Raw genomic sequence first — 22,784 nt, 5'->3', positions numbered from 1 at the left:
ATGATCCACAGTGTTGAAGGCTGATGAGAAATCCAGTAACAATAACATCAAGGCAGATCCCCTATCACAGTTTCTGTAGAAATTATCAAGAAAAGACACATGAACTCTTTCTGTTCTGTACCCAGGTCTAAACCAGGATGACATAGGTCAAGCTAGGTACTTTCATTTAGCCAGTCATCGAGTTAAATGTAGACTATCCTATGTTTTACCAGGAAAGAGACTGGTCGATAGTTTTGAGCTTTTCCTAAGGAAGCTCTTTTTCAGTAGAGGGTACACCACAGCCCTTTTTAGTGTTATTGGTAGCTCTCCTTCCATAAGAGAGGGAATACCAATTTTAGTGGCCCCTTCAATGAGGACTATGCTTGCTTGCTAGCTGTACTATCTTTGCTGGGCAGGGCTCAAGAGGACAGATTGTTGGATGTAGAACTTTCAGGATTTTTTTTACAAGAGCCTCCTCTGTAAGAATGAGTCCCAGATGGCTGTGCATGGTGGAAAGGAAAGAGTGCTCTCCTCATTAGCTGGTGGAAGGCTTGATGGGGCTGTCTGTAGGTCCTGATGGAGACCTTTAATTTTGTTGGCACAGTTTGTGGCAAACTCATTGCCGGTTAGTTGTGACTGGAAAGGCTGATTCTGTTGTGGGTTTGCAATAGGCTGTTTATTATTTTAAATAGCTTGTTGGTTGAATTTGCAGCATGTTCAATTTGTTGAGAGAAATATTGTTTTTTGACTGTTGTTAAGACCGGATGGGTACATTGCCATATGATTCTTACAGTTGAGCCTGCTCATCTAGGTGAGATTTTCCCCATTGTATTTCAACTGATAGTACTGGGAAGAACCACAGGGAGCATTTGTGCGTACAGCATAGGACGTTCTTTAGAGGAGCCATTTTTTTCAAATGCCATTGCTAAGAGGTAGATTCATGAAATGCATCAACAAAAAATATAGGTGCCAAATGCAAATTCAATAACGGCAATTGCATGCAAAGTTGACATTATAAAAATAGAGCTCAAGTTGGCATGCACAAACCTAACTTAAGGCACAAGCACTTATGCCATGTCAAAGGCTGATGTAAATGCTCACATCTAAAGTTGGCAGTTGCATGCGTAAATAATACTATTCAATAACTTACGCACACAACTGCAAGACATGCCCCTAACATCCCCTTTGTAGTTCCATGTTATAGCGCTTATGCACTAAGAGGCCAATATTCAGACCATGGGAGCTACATAAGAACATAAAAGTAGCCATACTGGGTCAGACCAATTGTCCATCTAGCCCAGTATCCTATTTTCCAAACAGTGGCCAAGCCAGGTCACAAGCACCTGACAGAAACCCAAATCATGACAACGCTCCATACTACAAATCCCAGGGCCAGCAGTTGCTTCCCATGTCTGTCTCAATAGCAGACTATGGACTTTTCCTCCAGGAATTTGTCTAAACCTTTTTTAAACCCAAATATATTAACTGTTGCTACCACATCCTCCGGCAAAGAGTTCCAGAGCTTAACTATTTGTTCAGTGAAAAAAAATATTTCCTCCTATTTATTTTTAAAGTATTTCCATGTGACTTCCTTGAGTGTCCCCTAGTCTTTGTACTTTTGGAACGAGAAAAAAACAACCATCCAGCTTATTTTCGAAGCAGATCGCTAGCCATCTTCTGACACAAATCGGGAGATGGCCGGTGATTTCCTAAACCCGACCAAATCGGTATAATCGAAAGCCGATTTTGGCCGGCACCAACTGCTTTCCGTCGCGGAGCCGGCCAAACTTCAAGGGGCCATGTTGATAGGGTAACGAAGGCGGGATGGGGGCAGGACAGGGGTGTGCTCACAAGATGGCCGGCTTCGCCCGATAATGGAAAAAAGAAAGCCGGCCCTGACGAGTATTTTGCCGGCTTCACTTGGTCCCTTTTTTTTCAGGACCAAGCTTCAAAAAGGTGCCCCAACTGACCAAATGACCACCGGAGGGAATAGGGGATGACCTTCCCTTAACCCCCCCCCCCCAGTGGTCACCAACTCCCTCCCACCCAAAAAAAAAAAAAAATATATATATATATATATTTTGCCAGCTTCTATGCCAGCCTCAAAAGTCATACCCAGTTCCCTGACAGCAGTATGCAGGTCCCTGGAGCAGTTTTTTGTGGGTGCAGTGCACTTCAGGCAGGTGGACCCAGGCCCATCCCCCCCTACCTGTTACACTCGTGGTGGTAAATGTTAAGCCCTCCAAAACCCCCCAAAACCCACTGTACCCATATGTAGATGCCCCCCCTTTATCCCTAAGGGCTATGGTAGTGGTGTACAGTTGTGGGGAGTGGGTTTTGGGGGGATTTGGGGGGCTCAGCACCCAAGGTAAGGGAGCTATGCACCTGAGAGCTATTTTTGAAGTCCACTGTATTGCCCCCTAGGGTGCTCGGTTGGTGTCCTGGCATGTCAGGGGAACCAGTGCACTACAAATGCTGGCTCCTCCCATGACCAAATGCCTTGGATTTGGCCGGGTTTGAGATAGCTAGCATTAGTTTCCATTATCGGCGAAAACCGATGCTGGACATCTCAAACCCAGTCATCTCTGACATTTGGCCGGCCCTAACCGTATTATCGAAAAGAAAGATGGCCGGCTATCTTTTTCGATAATACGGTTCAGGACTGCTGTTTGCGGCGCTGGCCAAATAGATGGCCGGCCATCTATTTGGCCGGCGCCGTTCAATTATGCCCCTCCATGTTGGTTTCTTATCTCCTAGCTGGATTAGGAGGCATTTTGACTCATACAGTTGAGGGATGGAGATTCTGTACAGTTTGATAGTCTCTCGGATCAGGACTGCTACTCCTTCTCCTCCTCCCCTTTTCCCAGCTATCTCCCATGGTTGGCAGTAATGATGGATAGTTCATGCTGGCCCTTTTCCCATGACTGGTATTGAATATCCAGTTTATTTATGGCTGGTTTGTACTTAACCAGCTGAGCTGATATTCGGCACTGGTCGGTTATGTTTAAACCATCCAAAGATATTCTTGGGTTTCACATGGCCAAATATAGCTGCCAAACTCAGACAGAAAATTAGCAAACAGCTGCTTATTTTGGGTGATATAACTGGCTAGCCACTAGCTAGTGATATTGAGCAGGAGAAGGATGGCTATCTCCCACTGAATATCGCCGAATAGACGGCTAAATACCGTTTAACCGGCCAGATGCTGTTCCTGGCTGGTTAAATGGCTTTGAATGTCAGGGAGTAAATTTATAGGATAGTGCCCAAGTGCAGTTGCACACATAATTACAAATTAGTTCCAAGGATAGAAGTTATAATACATATGTTCACAGGCAAAGAGTTCCAAAGAGAGGCACTGACAATCTGAAGTATTGCTGAACAGTTAGCTTCAAGTCTAACACGATTAACAGAAGGAATATCCAATAAAAGTTTATCCACAGAATGTAAACTATGAGATAACTGATACTATCTTAAAGATTAAGCTAATACTTGGAGTGTTGTGTTCAGTTTTGGAGGCCGTATCTTGCTAAAGATGTAAAAAGACTGGAAGCGGTGTAAAGAAAAGCTACAAAAATGGTATGGGATTTGCGTTGCAAACCATACAAAGAGAGACTTGCCACCTGAACATGTATACCTTGGAGGAAAGGAGAAACAGGGCTGACATGATACAGATGTTCAAATACTTGAATGGCATTAATCTGCAAACAAACCTTTTTTCGAAGACGGGAAGACAGTAGAACTAGAGGACATGATTTGAGGTTGAAGGGGGGAGGGAGACTCAAGAAGTATTTTTTCATGGAGAGGGTGGTGGCTACATGGAATGCCCTCCCACGGGAGGTGGTGGAGATGAAAACGGTAATGGAATTCAAACATACGTGGGATAAACACAAAGGAATCCTGTTTTCAATGAATGGATCCACAGAATCATAGCAGAGATTGGGTGGCAGCACTGGTAATTGGGAAGCAAAACCAGTGCTGGGCAGACTTCTATGGTCTGTGCCCTGAAAATGGCAAGGACAACTCAAACTTGGGTATACATATAAAGTATTGCATAATGAGTTTATCTTGTTGGGCAGACTGGATGGACCGTACAGGTCTTTATCTGCCGTCATTTACTATGTTACTATGTTATTAATGCCAGTGATGCATCATTGCTCAAGGCCTTAAAAATCAAGGTTAACTCCTTACACCTAAGACCTAATCCACCAAAGCACAGGAAGTCAGTGCAAATCCTTCAAAGCTGATGTAATGTGATCAGATTTCAACAACCCTGTCAGAAGCCTAGCAGCAGAATTTTGCCCAATTTGAAGAGCATGAATCATCAACTTAGAGAGGCCCAAGTACAGTGAATTACAGTAATCCAGAATAGATTTATTTATTTATTGCATTTGTATCCCGCATTATCCCACCTCTTTGCAGGCTCAGTGTGGCTTACATAGATAATACCAATGCTTGCAAAACTGTTTGGAAATTTATCTCAGATAACAAATTTTTCAAATGTCTTAATAATCTTAACCTGAAGAAGGCTTTCCGAATAACATTCCTTATTTGAAATTTGCAAATTAGCTTAGAATCTAATAGAACTTCAAGATGTAGGTTAAAGTTTCCCATGATCAGTAACCTAGGGTACTTCAGGGTTACCTCAGTCACCATATTCAGAAGGTCTTGCACAGATGATGTGTTGTTGTGAGGTGTTCTATAGACCATGTTGGTTTCTTATCTCCTAGCTGTATTAGGAGGTTTTAGACATATACAGTTGAGGGATGGAGATTCTGCACAGTTTGATTGTCTCTCAGATCAGAACCACTACTCCTCCCCCCTCCCTCGTCTTGGATGATGCAGAATAGTGGATCTTGTGGGGCGCATAGTTTGGTCAATGGAACTCAGTTGCTTTCATCCAGCCAGATCTGTTACCCAATATGTCTAAATATGAACCATGAGATCCCATGACTGGAGGAAAATAATGCATTATTAGGCATTATTCCTCGTGTTGACAATGGAGTTGAAAGTAGTGCTGGGGTAGAACTGCTCATGCTGGGAATGAAGGAGGAAATTTAAAATACCTGCTCTTTGGCCAATCCTATTGTCTTGGTGCTCTAGGAGACCACCAAGTTTGCATAATAGAAACATCAGTCTTGGGACTGTGGCTTTAAAATAGAGCAGTGATCAAAATTCCAAATTTTCTGGCAAAAAGAAAGTGGAAGAATAACAGTGATCAGAGCAGTAGGCAACAAACCAGGGAAACCAGAGCCCACTCGCTGGACAAGTCACTTTACCCTCCATTGTATAACTTAGATCATAAGCCCTCTTGAGTAGGGAAATAACACATGTACTTAACTTATAACTCGCCTTGAGCTTGTATTGGGAAAAGTCAAATAATTAAATCCAGTTTTTCCATAAAAAGCATTTTTTTTTTTGTTTTGCAGCTCATTTCACTGATAATTCTAACCTAATATTTATGGTTTTCAGACAGACTTTGATCCCCTTTATATATTTCCTTCCAACATTCCATTATGTTGGAAAACATCAGAAAGAATTAGTAAGCAAAATGAAAATAATGTAGTAATAGAATCAGCAAGGTAAGAAGACAAGAGAGTAGAGTTTAAGAGAGCCAGGCAGGAAAAAAAAAAAAAAAAAGGAAAACAGAGTTTGCAACAGAACTGTCTTATGAAATTAATGGTAGTTTAATGGGGTATGAAAAGATGTTTACTAGAGACAATGAGGAACAATTGCCTACCTCACATTTCATTTCACAGGTCATTATTGCATTGGGAAGTAAATCAGCCAAGTCCTGTAAATAACAGTCTCTGGATTTTTGAAGGCCTCCAACAACAATCTTAGGAGTCACCAACTAATATGTTTGTCATTTTTTGAACTTGCAGGTGAATGCTAGGGGCTAAACAATTACAATTTTCAGCCAGCCCTGGCAGGTAAGCATTATTCATTGTGTCTTTCTACAGTTAAAATCCCATGAGGAAATATTTAAGTATGTTGCTTTGTTTATTAGCCAGTATAGCCAAGATCGTATCTGCTAGCTTTGAAAACAATAACAGATATTTTAGTGATTGCTGCAGGCATATATTCAAACAGCCGGTTTCCATCTGTAAAATTAATTATAATAAGATCACCATCCAAAAGCTCAGTGTCTACACTCTGGAGGCCGTGTGCACTAGACTACAGCTTAGCAGTGAGTGGCATTAAGGCTTCCCTGATCTGTGGCACTAAACTTGGATGGGACATACTTTGCTATGAAGTTATTCTCTATACTACACTAGCACTGGATAATGGGTATATATGTTTAAAGTGAGCACATATTTTAAATATATATCTATAGTAGTATTAAATATTTGCTGATTTTTTTAAACCATAATTGGAATTTTGCTGGACTGCAAAACCTTTTTAATGTGCAAGAACAGTCCAAAGATACTGTAGTATGTGATGTTTGGAAATCATACTGGCCCCTTCTTAAGATTTCTTTGGCTAAATCCCATGCTGGTCTAATGAAAGTCATCATAATATCCACTTTTCACCCAGATCAATATGGCTATCAGATCTCTAAACTTTAATTGCATTGCAAGGTAATGCTGTTCTGTTACTACATATATTACATATATAATAATGCATGACTGGATATGCTTCAAAATGTATTCCAGTTCATTCTGCAGATAGCCAAGCTTCTAAGGGACTTGGGAGGTAGGTTGATCAAAGATGAAATGAAATAGGCTGGAAGAGTGTTTGCCAGAAGAAAAATAAGGCAAAAAAAACCCCGACAATCACTAGGATTAGCGCAGTTACAGTACAGGTCAGCAAAACATATTTACACCCCCCCCCCCCCACCACCACCCCTTTTACAAAGCCATGCTAGCAGCTGCCGAGTGGCAATATCGACACAGCCCATTCACTTTGAATGGGTTGTGATGGCATTACTGCACCAGTAGCCACTAGCACAATTTTGTAAAAGGGAGGGAGGTGTTAGGAAGTACAGTGCACTCCATTTAAGTGCACGTTGGATAAGCACATACTCTGTTTAACTGCATGCCGTACTTCGGTCCTGTTTTTGGCGCCATCAATTTCTATGGGGACAAACTTCAGTTTAGCGCACCACTGATAAGTGCAAGATTCACTTATATGCATGGTTTAAGACCACTCCTCTGCAAGAAAGACTCTGTATAAGCGCGTGCACAGAATATGGAAGCCGATTGGCACGTGACAACCAACGAGATTTCAAATTTATCATCCCTTTAACTGCCACAGGCAGAATAAGTGAAAGAATGTTGTTAGAATGTACACTGGAGTCGTCGTCGCGGCGGAACTGTAAAACTTTAACACTGGCTGAATGAACAGAAATTCTTAAAAAATTAGAAAACAAACAAAGTCAAGCATCTATTACTAAAGAATATGGTGTCAATCCCAGTCAAATTTCAGTGTCTTGAAGCAGAAAGATCAGCTTCTGGAAGACTGGCAAAAAACAATGCAAATCCACACAGGAAACGTAAAAGGGTGGGAAAAGCTGAGGAGGTAGAAGATGCTCTTCTTCGGTGGTTCTCTCGAGTCAGGAGCAGACAGTTTCCTGTCAGTGGTCCACTGCTTATGGAGAAAGCTAACCAGCTAGCTGAAAGTCTTGGACTAACTGAATTCAAAGCCACTGTTTGATGGTTGGAAAGATGGAAGGAGAGGAACAACATAAAATTCAAGAAACAGCACAGTGAGAAACAAGACGCTGATGACTTTGGTGCTGAAAATTGGGTTGTTTCAGTTCTTCCTACCATCCTGAACAAGTTTGCACCTCGTGACATTTTCAATGCTGACGAAAACAGTCTCTACTGGCAAGCGATTCCTGATGGAACACTTGCATTCAAACATGCCGAAACTACTGGAGGTAAAACGTCGAAGGACCGACTGATGATCCTCCTTTGCTGCAATATGGATGGGAGTGAGAAGTTGGAACCCCTCGTCATTGGAAAGAGCAAACAGCCCCGTTGCTTCAAGAAAGTTAAGTGACTTCCTGTGTCATATGAGGCTAATACAAATTCATGGATGACTGGGGAAATTTGGAAGTAGTGGCTAAAGAAGTTAGACACTAGAATGTGGGCACAAAAGCTTCAGATTTTGTTGCTTTGTGATAATTGTGCTGCACACAGGGATGATGTCAGGCTGTGTAACGTCAAGGTGGTCTTCCTGCCACCAAACACTATCTCTCTGATCCAACCTATGGATTTTTAACATTTTTGACAAAAATGGACGTGCAACAAAATCAAAATTGCCGCTCATCCGTTTTGGGTCTGAGACCTTACCGCAAGCCATTGAGCTAGCAGTGTCTCACGCGTTAACTGGGCGATAATAGCTGCTGCGCATCAGAAAATAAAAATTATTTTGCGGACGCACATAGCGGATGTGTGCCAAAATTGAAATTACTACATGGCCATGCAGTAACTGGACGGTAACTCCAATTTGGCATGGGTTGGGTGAACGTAGGCGCCTACGCGGCTTAGTAAAAGGGCCCCTTATTCAATGCAGCGGTTCTCTTTTTTGAGGAACATGGCCAGTGAAGATGGTAAAGGAGATGCTCAATATGACAGTTCTCTAGAAGATGTCCAACAGGCCACCACAAATTTGGACCACTCCCTATTCAAAGATTTCTTCTAATTAAAAAAAAAAACTAGTCTTGTTACCTGATCATTAAGCATCAGCAGGCCATCACAATTTCTTTGAGCAAAGAAACATCTATGCCAATTTTCCTTATATAACTCTTGTAAGTTAATATCTGAATTAATTGCAGGGAAGTGTAGGCATTCTAGGTTACAAAGAATTGTTACTAGATTGGTTTGAGTGCTCTGATATTATAGAAATTAGCAATTATTATACTGTAAATATGGCAAGATTTAAACTTTTGTCTACTTTCACTTCTTCATTTTCTAAACTATTTAGTGGAAGATAGCATAGACTTCTAGAAAGAATGAATGCCTATTAATTATAAGATAGTTAGAAACAGATTTTTCAGTTACACATTAAGAGGCAGATTTTACAAAGAACATTAAATTCAGAATAAGGATGTACAGCCTGAACATCCATTGTACAAACTAAAGCATTCAAACTATGAACAGGGCAAAACAAAGGACATAGATGTCTTTGTGAAAGCCTAGGATCATCCATAGAGGAAAAAATGATAATGTGGAGGAGTAGCCTAATGGTTCATATTGTTGTCTAGGAACCACTATAGAAAACCTGCTGCTTCAAATCCTACCACTGTAATTTTCTTTTTTTTAATGATTTAATTGTGAGTCCTCCGGGGACATAAAAATTCTTGCTGTGACTTACCTTACTCCCTCCTGTTGAGAACTGCTCAATTGGAGCACCTTTCTGTAACCTGGATGTGCCAAGTACAAGGTCCAAATAGAGACATCTATCTTTTGGGAAATGAATGACTCTTCTCCTTCTGAAATCGGAGCTGGATATCCATATTTTGACTTTTCCCTAGCCCCACGCAAAACATGCACAGAACACATCCTCTTCCCATTGGACGCACTGCAGTTATAGATGTTCATATAATGATATTATAAAATTGGGATTTAGATATCCATGCAATATGAATGTTTAAATGCCAGTTTTCAGACATCCAGAACATGAATACAGCTTCTAAAATAAAAGTAGCAGATTTATCTACAAAGAAATGTTTATGTTTTTTCAATTTGCATTTCTGGTGACAATTATCTAGAAGCTAGTATATATTATTTTATGTATTTATTTATCTTTATATGACTTTATTGAATCCAAACACCCCCTGACGCAATAATATTTCAATACGAGTTTATTGGACAAACACGGTAAAAACACCAATTCTCCAAGTAGTCTCTCATTCCTTTCCCACCTAGTCTTGTATCCTCCGATCAGTTTTTGTGCCTTTTCTGCACTGATGACTCCTAAGTGACACAGACTTACAAACTGGATTCCACTGAAAGACACTAAGGGGCCCTTTTACAAAGGCACACTGAAAAATGGCCTGCAACAGTGTAGAAATGTGTTTTGGGCGCACGCAGAATCATTTTTCAGTGCACCTGTAAAAAAATGCCTTTTTCACATTTTTGCCAAAAATGGATGTGCGGCAAAATGAAAATTGCTGTGTGTCCATTTTGAGTCTGAGACCATACCACCAGCCACTGACCTAGCGGTAAAGTCTCATGTGATAACCGGGTGGTAATGACCTACACATGTCAAATGCCACTTGGCATGTGCCCAATACATGCGTCCAAAAATAAAAATTTTTGGATGCGCGTATCGGACGCAACCAAAACTAAAATTACCGCAAGAATCATGCGGTAGCCGGGTGGTAACTCTATTTTGCCATATGTTGGGCGTGCATAGACGCTTACACGGCTTAGAAAAAGAGCCCCTAAGCAATGCAAATGCAGATTAACATAAATGTTTGTAATCTTAAAGAACTCCAATTAGGTGGAAAATAAACATCTAACTTTAGAAACTGAAAACCTCCGAGTCCAAGCACACAACATGTAAATGGTTTCAATGTGCCACTTGTTTGAGCGCTGTTAAAAGAACTTCAGACGCTTTGATCCTGATGCAGCAGCGAGAAAATAGATATTTGTGAAATGCTGGCCATCATCGGTCATGGGGGACTTCTGAATCAAGAAGCTGGCTCATATCAGATGAATGAAAACAGAGTTGACAAGATAAGTGTGCACTAAGCTAACAGTTCTAGTAAACAGTATGATTTTTGGAATGTAGAAGTTTGACATTATTTAACACTGTTTGTGGGTGTTTTTGATTTGGATTGTGTCTGTACACCTGAATACAGAACGTTTTTGCCGATGATGAAGAGTACATCTAGCTCTTTAGGTCATTCTTGACTTGGACATCTTGGAGGCTTTTCCGTCCTTTTAAGTTAAGTTTTTTTCTCTTTTTTTTTTTTTGAGTGGAACATCTTTTTTGGAGTGGAACATTTTTTTGTTTATGATTAGTTTTTGTATGTTTCCACATCTATTTTGAGTTCAATGTGCCACTGACATTTCTCGTCTCTCTCTCTCTCTCTACCTATCTGTGTCTGTATCTATATGTATGTATGTGTATATAAGAAAGAAATAAGTACAGGTATAGTTATCGATATATCAGAAATGCCAGTGGCACATTCAGACAATTTATATTTTGTGACCTTGGAGGTTTTCAGTTTACCAGCTGTTTTATATCAGTTGTATAAAAGAAAAGCCTGAACCCCTCTACAACAGCAGAGTCTTTTCATAAGCCCAAGTGCACTGCAGTTTACGCTGGAGAATGCCCTCTGGGAGCACCTGGTCAGCATCAAGCCTGCCGGAACAGATGAAAGTACGCTTGGCAGTAAGAGAATACTAAGTGATTGGATTATTTTGCACTAAGCCAAAAGTGCTGCAATGCCTCATTCCACAGCAAAGCTTTGAGAAATCAACCCCTAAATCTTGTCCAAAGGGGGCTTGACATTTCATCAAAGTGAGATTTCTGGATTCAGAGTATAGACTGAGGGATTGCTGTTTATTGTACTAAATTTTTTCCCATAACAAAGGGGAAAGAAGCTGAGCCTCTTTTTATAGAAGCAGTACTGCAGCAGAAAGTAAGCGGCAAAACTGGCTAATTTATGAGTGGTCCTGAGGCAGAATCAGCACTTATGTGGTTAAGTACTGATATTCAGTGTTAACCGAATAAGGTAATTGCATAATGAGGTCTCTAGTGAGACCTCATGTAGAATATTGTGTACAATTCTGGAGACTACACCTTCAAAACAGGATGAAGTCAGTCCAGAGGGCGGCTACTAAAATGGTCAGTGGTCTTCCTCATAAAGAGTGTGGGGACAGTCTTAAAGATCTCAATATGCATACTTTGGAAAAATGGTGGGAGAGAGGAGATATGATAGAGATGTTTAAATATCAACATGGCATAAATGCACAGGAGGTGAATCTCTTTCATCTGAAAGGAAGCTCTGGAATAAGGAGGCATAGGATGAAGGTGAAAGGAAATAGACTCAGAAGTAAGTAACCTGAGGAAATACTTCTTCACAGAAAGGGTGGTGAATTCGGGAGAGTAGATGGCATGGATGGGCAGACTGGATAGGCCATATGGTTCTTTTCTGCCTATGTTTTTCTCTGTTTCTAAATAGGACTGAATAAAACACATACCTATCTTTATGCAGTTCACCTTATGCTAAATATTGCACTAAACTGCATAACTGTTAGCCAGCCGGGTATGCTCAGATATTCAGTGTTTGTTATCCAGGCATGGCACAGCATTGGAATAAAACTGCTCATGGTCAGAAAACTGCTTACTGCCACTAGCAGGATACTGACCCCCATAATTTTTTATTTTTTAATGTCACACCTGGTATTTAAAAAAAAATACACTAACCGCTACAGCTCACTTTTAACCTGAATAATTTCATGTCATATATTTTAATAAGGTTCTCTTTAATAATAATAATAAATGACTTTAAAAAATCCATATCTCCTTACAATAAAAAGTTTCATTTAGATATTGAAAGCACATGTGACTTACCAATGTTAAAACAAGGCTGAGTCCATTCAATTTCAGACTTTGGAAAAACAGAGACTGGGGGACTTAGGCCCAGGGTGCTGCCATCTAAATCCTTGAAGAGAGCTTTTCTTGAACTTTTGCACTCCATTTCAGGACATTCTTTCTCTTCAAATCCTCTCATGCTGTGAAGAAAAAAAATAATTAATATTAGTAATACTGCATGAGAAAAAAAACAGCTTATACAACTTTTTTCAAAAGGCTAAAATGAAGGACTAAAGCCAGAACTTAGAAATGTAACACTTGGTACATCAATACTGCAACAAAAAAATATATATATATAAATCTTTGATCTCCTTTTATCAAGAACAGAACAGTCTGAATCTCAGACCACACCTGTGTGACATTTTACTTCCCACCAAGAGTGGAGGAGTAGTCTAATGGTTAGTGCAGTGGGCTGAGAACCTGGGAGACAGGGTTTGATTCTCATTGCAGTTCTATATGCCTCTTAAGCCTCCATTGTGAGCCCACTAGAAAAAGAGGAAAGAACCTGCATATAATAAATATAAACCACTTGGATTGTACCACAGAAAGGTGGTATATCACATCTCATTCCCTTACTTTCTGCTAGGATTCATTTACAGTACAACACTAGATGTCCAATTATCTGGACTGGCAGGCTAATTTTTGTGGATTGAGTTACCTCACTTTCTTTCAAAATTACTAGTTTGGTAATAATATTACTTGTTTTACCTTTGTGGCTACAGAGGTTCTGTGAGAGGCAGATTTTCCTGCAGTCTGTGTGTGTCTGTCAGCGTCAGAGTTTTTACCGGTGAGTCAGCTAGTGCAGCGAGAGCTTCAGTGCCACTGCAGCAAATGAGTTCGCTGATGGAGCTATTTGCGATAGGCCTCCAGTCCTTGCACATTGGAGATGGTCGGGTCAGTCTGGTAATGTGGAGTGTGGGGGTTTGTGGGAGAGTGCAGCACTATCTTTGCACTCGTGGTTTTTTGTGAGGTTAATTAATTTATTAACTTTTTAGTTTTTGCTGCATTGGGGACAAGGACTGAGTGGTTGAGGCTGTACAGGGTCACAGGTTCTAGCCTTGGTGGTTATGGGTATAGGTTTGTCCAATCATCCGGATTTATGATTATCTGGACCATCCCCCTGCTGAGAATAGTCCGGATAATCAGCATTGTAGTGTACTGACTTCTATGTGGCTTATACATGTAACATAATATATAATCAGTAAAAAAAATTAATAGATAACAAACAATGGCATTAAAATTTATAACAAAACCAAAAGGAGTAGTAAAAATGGAACTAAACTCATCACAATAACTAATTTATTCTACTCTATTCTTTTTACTGTTTTTATTTCTTATTTAATAAGAGAAGAGTATCAGAATAACAATTGTGGGTTTTTTTTTTAGAATGTTTTGCAGGAATTTGAGAGAATGTTATAATTGAGAAGAGTAAATGACTGAGTGGTATGAGACATTAGGTTGGGGCCTGGAATGGAACATCCCATAAGAGACCTAATAATCTTTTACTAAGGCCCTATTTACTAAGCTGCACTGTAGGCGTGCAAATTATTTAGTGCACACTAACAATTAGCATGTGCTAATGCTACAGACACCCATGGGAATATAATGGGTGTCTTTATCATTTGTGAGTGTGCCTAGAGCACGGATTAGTAAACAGGGCCCTAAGTCCACAAAATTTCTCCTGATACTCTTTTCTTATTACTTAAGAAATAAAAACAGTAAAAAGAATAGAGTCAGTAGACTAAAGTAATTATTGTGATGAGTTTAGTTCCATTTTCACTAATTCATTTTAGTTTTGTATTTGATATTGAGTGGTGGTTTATACCTTGTTTTTTTGTAATTTAAAAATGTATTAAACATTCTAGAATGTAAGTCTTTACCAAAACAATAAAAATCATTTCCCAACTGAAAAGAATTGATGGAAGTATATTCCAGAAAATGGGAGTGATGAAAGAGAAGACATGCAAACATATTTCAATTTTATTACTCACTCTCAATCTTGGTGTTTGAAATAATTCATGATTTCTGAATGCAAAGTGCAGGAAGGACAACAGAAAGTTAGCACAGCTTGATGACACCCTCATACGACTTTATACATTACTATCAGCATTTTAAACTTTGCTCACCATACTACTGGCAAACAATAAAAACATACTCTGTCATCTGTACACCTAAGATTAACTTGAAAATAGAATTCTACACAAGTTATAGTGCTCTTGTGCATAAACATTCCAATTCTACTTGGAAATACAGGTTATGGAAAATATTTATTTTCCCTATAAATCTATACCACATTCCTGCTCAGAACGCCAAACATACGCTCCCCATAGTTCCAGGTACTCCAACCTTAAGCCCTGGATTTCAGGTAGGAAGAGAACCCAGAAAGAACAAATAACTCATATGGTGCCTTCATTGTACCAAACCTCATAAACTTTAGATATTTACAAACTCGGTAGGGTCAGAAAACCACTGCCCTTCTCTCTGCCATCATCGCTATGTGGCTAGGAAGATACACACCTCACTAGTAAAGGATAAAGGACTTTTAGGTCACTTACATATAAATTGCAGACACAATACAATAAAGTTTATTTTATATGGAATGGTTAGAAGCAAGAGCATTTCAGCAATGCATTTTTCTGGGTAATAGGAAGCTCCTTCTTATTGTGCTTAGGCAATGTAAAGAAATCAAAGAGATTCATCTCAACTCTATAGAAGTGAAGGCGGCTGCATATGCTGATGATATCTTATTTTTCTCTAATCCTCATTCCTCCATTCCCAAATTTCTAGAATTAGTGGATAATTATGCAAACTTTTTCAGTTACAAGATTAACAAACAAACAAAAAATGGAGGACATTTCCTTGAATATCCATGCGTAATCGGGTATCATTGCCTCATGGTCTTTTATGGTCCACTAAAGGTTTACGCTATCTTAGCTTGGACCTATTCACTGACTTGGACAAGACAATTGAGTTAAATACTAAAACAATTCTCGATATGGTTAAAGATCAACTTGTTTCATGGAGCTCCTTACTCTTACATGATGGGGGAGGTTAGATACAATAAAAATGGTCCTCATGCCCAAGATTAATTATATATTACACATGATGCCGATACTTCTCTGACTCCTTTTTACCATTCAATTGATAAAACTTACCAGCTTCCTGTGGAACTCCAAAGTCTCCAAAATTGCATTAGTACATTGAAATGTCAAAAAGATACAAGCGGTGTTGGGTTCCCACACTTTTGACTTTACCATTTACTCAGCAAGCCTGTTACTGGATTCAAAATAACTCAGATTACATACCAAACCGGCTAATATTTGAATGCGAGCTGTGAAATTACTATTTGATTTCAGATTTTATACTTTTTTTAAAACCTAAAAACATTGTCTCTAATCCTATAATGTCCTTCTCTCATTCGTGTCTTAAAGAATTTGATAGATTATTGGAAATCCCAACAAAGTCCTCCCTATGTTCTTCCATTTGGGGCCACTCCAAAATTAAAATTAATGGTCACTCTGTCTTTTGGAAGCAATGGATTAAAAAAGAGATTATCTCTATTTCTCAATTATCGCATAACAATAATACTTTCAAAACATTTCAGGAAATGCATATATATTTCTCACTGTCTAAGTCTCAACCTTATAAATATTTACAATTAAGACAAAATATTTTATCTGGAAAGTTTATAAACTCCCTCTCTGCAAAACCTCCTTCCATACTTTCCAGTATTAATAGCATTTTTTAAATTAGTCATTTAACATCTCAGTTTTATAACATTTTCCATTCTAACAATACAATGCTAAGAACTAGCCTTATTCAAAAGTTCGGAAGATAAAAATCAATATCACTGTTCAGAAAAACAATGGAAATGTTTTTGGGTCAAACATAGGAAACCCCTCTCTTCAGCAAACCATATACGATCCTTGTATGTTTTTTTTCATTATAGGGCTTTATGGACGCCACAAAAGACGTCACTTGCTAAGTTTTCTGCTAATAATACTTGTTGGTCATCTAAATCATGTCTTGGTACCATTAAACAAATGATTTTTTATTTTCATAATACCTATTCTTTGTAGTATTCTCTCTATTCAAGACCTTCTTTTACTAAAGCTAATTGTTGTTGGTTCAATGGCTGTTGAATCGGAATTATCACTTCAAGAAGCCAAATTATTGAATATTCTAATCACAATAGCTTCTAAAACCATTCTTAATAACTGGAAAGATAATTCTTCACTGTCAGTGCACATTTGGTGGCAGTCTGTACTACTGGTCCAGCGGAAATCCACCGAGGTGGAGAACTCTGAAATCGCACGGGATATAGTAACAGAAGAAAACAAGTGGGAAATCGACCGTGGACTCCAGAAACAATAGTTTATCTCCTTTTTAAAAAATATATGCACAGCTGTTGGTCCATTTATCTGTATAATTGTGGGTCATGCAAAACATGAGTGATGAAACCCATTATAAAACTTACAAATGAGAAAAGGAAAGTACAGGGTGGCATCAAACAGTAGCGTGATCCACAATTATACAGATAAATGGACCAACAGTTGTGCATATATTTTTTAAAAAGAGGATTAAATGCTGTTCTCGATGGACTTTTACAGCAATGCTACAAAAACCTTTAAAGTGTGTGAAATGTAAATCGAATAGTGTCCCATACATACTCTGTACTTTCCTTTTCTCATTTGTAAGTTTCAGAATGGGTTTTGTCACTCATGTTTTGCATATTCTGAATATCCCTTTTTATTTCAATCTTACATCTAGTTTCAGTTTTTAATATCTCCCCTTAGGTGTAGGTAGTTACCTTGTTTTACTATGTAGTCAGTTTTATTACTTTGTTCAGTTTTTATCATGCTACCGGTTATAATGAGGAAATGACATCATCATCTTTCTGTACATCAGTTTTGGCAGTTTTGGCGCCAATTTTTACTTTTAAAAGGAGATACCCCAACCGCAGTTCATTTTTACTCAGTTCATTAGCAATGCAATGAGAGGATGCACTGTTCTTCTATTTTTTATCTGCAGTCAAATATTTCTAATTTTTTTCTGAAGACCTCAGCTAGAGTAACTTGAAACAATCCTTAATGCTGCAAGAATTTACAACACCCACCTTGAACTTTTTGTATATAAATAATGTCTTAATTCTTCTTACATATATGCATATCATACAACTCTAATAAAAAATAAAAGTACTCATCTTAGAAATGTGCATAATATCAGTCAGATGGGGGACCTAACGTTCAACATGATCAATTTTTGCCTATACAGGCTGTCTCAAGGACTGCTGTCTCAACCACCGGCTGAGGTTTTCAGAAACAAATTAGAAATATTTGAGTTATGGGACAGAATTAGGGAGTATTTTATTATAGTCCCACTGTGAGAGGTTTGTCTTGTATATAATCCAGCTTATAATCGAAAGTAATCGCCGGCTATTTCCCGACACAAATCGGGATATGGCCGGCGATTTCGCAAAAGCGGCGAAAAGCGTATAATCGAAAGCTGCATTTGTGATAGCTTCGCCGCTTTCTCTTCGCCTCACCGGCGAAAGTTCAAAGGGGCGTGTTGGCGGCGAAGCGAAGGCGGGACATGGGCAGACTTGGGCGTGGCTACCAGATGGCCGGCTTTCGCGGATAATGGAAAAATAAAACCCAGCGATAAGTAGTATTTCGCTGGGTTTACTTGGTCCTTTTATTTTCACGACCAAGCCTCAAAAAGGTGCCCCAACTGACCAGATGACCACCGGAGGGAATGGGGGATGACCTCCCCTTACTCCCCCAGTGGTCGCCAACCCCCTCCCACACTAAAATTATTAAAATACAAACCTTTTTTTGCCAGCCTGTATGCCAGCCTCAAATGTCATACCCAGCACCCTGACAGCAGTATGCAGGTCCCTGGAACAGTTGTTGTTGGTTGCAGTGGACTGCAGAAAGGCAGAGCCAGGCCCATCCCCCCCTACCTGTTCCACTTGTGGTGGGTAATGTTGAGCCCTCCCAAACCCCCCAAAACCCACTGTACCCACATGTAGGTGCACCCTTCAGCCCTTACGGCTAGGGTAATGGTGCACACTTGTGGGCAGTGGGTTTTGGGGGGAATTTGGGGGACTCAGCACACAAGGGAAGGGTGCTATGCACCTGGAAGCTAATTTGGTTGTTTATAAAAGATGTTTGAAGTGCCCCCTAGGGTGCCCGGTTGGTGTCCTGGCATGTGAGGGGGACCATTGCACTACAAATGCTGGCTCCTCCCATGGCCAAATGCCTTAGATTTCGCCGGGTTTGTGATCGCCGGCAGTTTTTTCCATTATCGCGGAAAAACAAAACTGGCGATCTCAAACCTGGCGAAATCCAAGGCATTTCGCCAGCCCACACCGTATTATCGAAAAAAAGATGGCCGGCCATCTTTTTTGAAAATACGGTTCCGGCCAGCTGTTGCGCCGCTGCCAAAATAGATCGCCGGCGACCTATTTCGCCGGCGACGTTCGATTATTCCTCTCAATATGGCTCATTAAATTATGACATGTCCCATAATCTCTGTACTTTCTGAAGATTAAAAATTCACATGTGTTTACTTGTTCCACTCCACTCGGATTTTATAGACCTCTTTAATATCTCCTCTCAGTCATGTCTTCTCCAAACTGTGAAGAGCCCTAGCCTCTTTATCCTTTCTTCATAAAAGAGTCATTCCATCCCATACATCATTTTTAATAGTGGAGTGGAGGAGTAGCCCAGTGGTAAGTGCAGCAGACTTCGATCCTGGTGAACTGGGTTTGATTCCCACTGCAGCTCCTTGTGACTGTGGGCAAGTCACTTAACCTCCATTGTCCCAAGTACCTAATAAGTACCTATATATATGTAAACCGCTTTGAATGTAGTTGCAAAATACCAGAAACAGGTGGTACATCAAGTCCCATTTCCCTTCTCTGTATTTTTTCTAATATCATTATGACATTATACTGAAGATGAGGTTGCACCATGGAGTGATACAAAGGCAATATGATATTTAAAATACTGACACAGTTCAATACCTGGTTTGTGAATGAAAATAAAACTTGTTTTGATCTTTTACATTTAACATCCTGGTCTTTTCAGCAATCACTGGATGCATAACTGTGTTTTCAGGATTTGACATGATGCAAACATCATTATCATCATTATGACAACTTGTCACAAAACTGGAAAAGACAACATCTGAAAAACAAAGAGAATGGCATTATGGGGAATATTTCATATGTACAGTGCTTCTATAGCACAACAGTAACAATAATTTTCCTATCATACTAATTAATATCAACTTTCTTCCATAGACTCCTATTCTGTTACATAAAATTCAAGATCATGAACTCAGCCCTCTATATCCAGGGGGTACTTGGGGGACTGAGTACCGGCACCTTTTCCACTGTCTGCTAAAATTGACCCATGGTCCCCATGTTTTAATGAAAGAGCTCAGGCTCTACACACCAGTTCTGCCTTTTCATAGATTCTGTGACTGGTTGCAGGGAGCCTGGCTATTGTGGGGTGGGTCCCTCAGTGATCACCCCATCCCTGAAAGATGGTCTGGCATTTGAGTACCGGCACCTTTTTTGCTAGAAAGGAATATCTGTCTGAAACACTTGACTTCCTTATAGCAAAGAATGCTTTATCATCATTGTTGTCATTATCATCTGTATTAGTGGTAGTGCTAATTCATCAATTGCATCTTCATCTTTGTTATCACTGTTATGCTGTCCAGTTACAGAGAAGGCTTTCACAAAGTTGAAATTAGTGTCTGTTGTTGCCCTATTTTTTGTCTGATGGCAAACTCTGAATGACTAAGTTTGCAATTGCAAAATCCTGTTCCAGGTATTGCTGTTTCATTAGGTTTACTGAGGAATCATCATTTAGGTTTCTCTTCCACTTTTACTTTTAACTGCAAGCATCAGAAATAGCTAGGTAAAAGTAGTAAAACTTGGTAAAATTATTACTTTGGTAAAAGTAAAAGTAACACATTTTTCCTGTACTTTTTACAAGTAAAAGTAACAAAACTTTTACTTAAGTACAGCAACATTTACTTAAGGGTCCTTTTACTAAGATGCGCCGAAAAATGGCCTGCACTGTTGTAGATGCGTGTATTGGACACACGCAAGTCCATTTTTCAGCATGCCTGCAAAAAAGGCCCTTTTTTTTGCCGAAAATGGATGTGTGGCAAAATGAAAATTGGCACATCTATTTTTGGCCTGAGACCTTACCGCCACCCATTCACTTAGTGGTAAGGTCTCATGCGTTAACTGGGCAGTAGTCATCAGTGCACGTACAATGCCGATTACCATCTGGTTAGCGCTGTGCACCAGAAAATAAAATATATTTTCCGGACGCGTACTGGAGGCGCGTAAAAATGAAATTACCACCCAGGCCACAACTGGGAACATTAATACAAGACTTGAAAAAAAAAAACAATATTATAAATGCATCCACTAATTGCTGTGTTAGATTTGCAGCTATTGCGCAGTAAAATCCTGTGTTAAGCAGTGTTAACTGCAAATCATAATGCACTTTAGTAAAAGAGCCATTTAATGAGTCCTCTTTTTATACTTAAATGTGTCTTATTATACATTGTGCACTGACCTTGAAGCTTCATGATTCCAAGTACTGATGGGTAGCTCAGCAGCTTATGCCATGGACTGTGGGGCAATTGACTTGGAGCTGAAGTAAATGTGGGCCAGATAATTCCAACGCGGCCTTTCAAAGGATTGAGTGGAGCCCGATATTTTGAAGTTGAATCCGCTGATAAAGGCTTGATTCTGTCCTTTATGCAATCAAAAGATGTGCTGGTAGCAATGATGATTGAGTTTTGAAGTTCTATATGCATTTCATAATGGTGCTGATTACCTGATAGCCCATACACAACTGGCAGAAGACCAACAACATTATCTATCAGCGTTAAATTGTATATTAGTATATTGTTTGCAACATGGAACATGAGACCATAGTCATAGTTCTTGAATGATAGGAAGCCAGATATTTTGGTACACTTTTGAAGCCTCTCTCCATGATATAAGTGAACTCCATGAAGACTAGAATGGGCCACATTATCTGCCCACAGCCTTTCCATCGAGAAACAGTCTTGTCCCCTAACATGGATGGCTATGCGTTCTGATCCTGCCACAGCATTAGCAAACAAGAAGGCTCCATCAGTCAGTGTTACTTTGATGCCAGCCACCCAAGTCTGTAGTGCTTCAGGCTGCTTGGTTAAAACTATAAGATTCCTCATGAGCGTATGATTCAGACCATCTAAATTAATCCCATAGCCAACTGTATTGAATATCACATTGTCCTGTAAGGAAATGCCACTAGTTGCAACCACTTCAATACCGCCACCGCAGCTGTGGTGAATCCCAGAGAAGGTTATAGAAGATCCAGGAGGTGCGTTATTAAACTCAACAGCTGAAAACTGCAAAGATCCAAAGTTCACAATTTCCACATTTGAAAGTTGAAGAATGCCTGCAAAGGAATAAAATATCCCTTTTTAGTGAAATACAGATAATCTGAAGTGAATCATTTCAACTACAGTTAAAAAAAGATTGGTATAGCTATAGGTGAAAATGACATTTTGAATATAATCCAATATTGTAATGAGATAAAGCATTCAGATCTTTTCTAATTCATTGTTCACAAGACAAACTAACCAATAAGAAAATATCAAATATTAGCAACAAATAAAAATATTTATGTAATATTTACAATATTCACACACTTACAGGCTCCACATCCTATACAATAATTTGCACCTCCAACATTCTTTTTTTTTATTTTTTTTTATTTTAAGTCTTTATTAATTTTTAATCAAATTAACAATACAGTTACATTTGAATAAGCAATGCAGAAAGGAAAATATAAATTTAAATGAAACATTTTTACCAAAAGAAAAAAAACAAAGTATCTTCTTTAGACCACAATAGTGGGGGATAGTCTAAGCAAGTATGAAGACTACACAAAGTAGAAGAGAATTAAATAGGAAATATGCATTGCATGAATACCTATCTTATTAACAAATATTTATTCATCAAGACCTACAGTTTACCAAATTTCTTCATATTTATAAATGTCCTCAACTGTTCAGGCTGGTAGAAATAATACTTAAGACCCAAATATTTAATAACACATTTACAAGGAAAATTTAAGTAGAAGGCGGCTCCTAGAGATGTCGCTTCTGTCCTCATCGCAAGAAACAACTTCCTCCTTTCTTGGGTCTGCTTTATAATATCGGGATATATC

At 39.2% G+C, this 22,784-nt stretch overlaps 1 protein-coding gene across 1 annotated transcript in view; it reads right to left on the bottom strand.

Annotated features, from left to right (window-relative positions):
- Positions 1-22,784, bottom strand: part of PKHD1 (PKHD1 ciliary IPT domain containing fibrocystin/polyductin) — a 980,909-nt gene that overhangs the window by 222,864 nt on the left and 735,261 nt on the right. The window contains exons 57-59 of the mRNA XM_030198735.1: positions 21,135-22,010; positions 19,559-19,721; positions 12,511-12,671 (exon numbers count right to left, since the gene is read on the bottom strand). Of these exons, the coding sequence (XP_030054595.1) occupies positions 12,511-12,671; positions 19,559-19,721; positions 21,135-22,010 (1,200 nt within the window). The remainder of the gene's footprint in view (positions 1-12,510; positions 12,672-19,558; positions 19,722-21,134; positions 22,011-22,784) is intronic.

The sequence above is a fragment of the Microcaecilia unicolor genome, chromosome 3 (genome assembly GCF_901765095.1).
Source record: "Microcaecilia unicolor chromosome 3, aMicUni1.1, whole genome shotgun sequence".
In the NCBI taxonomy this organism is placed as follows: Eukaryota; Metazoa; Chordata; class Amphibia; order Gymnophiona; family Siphonopidae; genus Microcaecilia; species Microcaecilia unicolor.
This window is presented reverse-complemented; position numbering and strand designations above follow the sequence as displayed.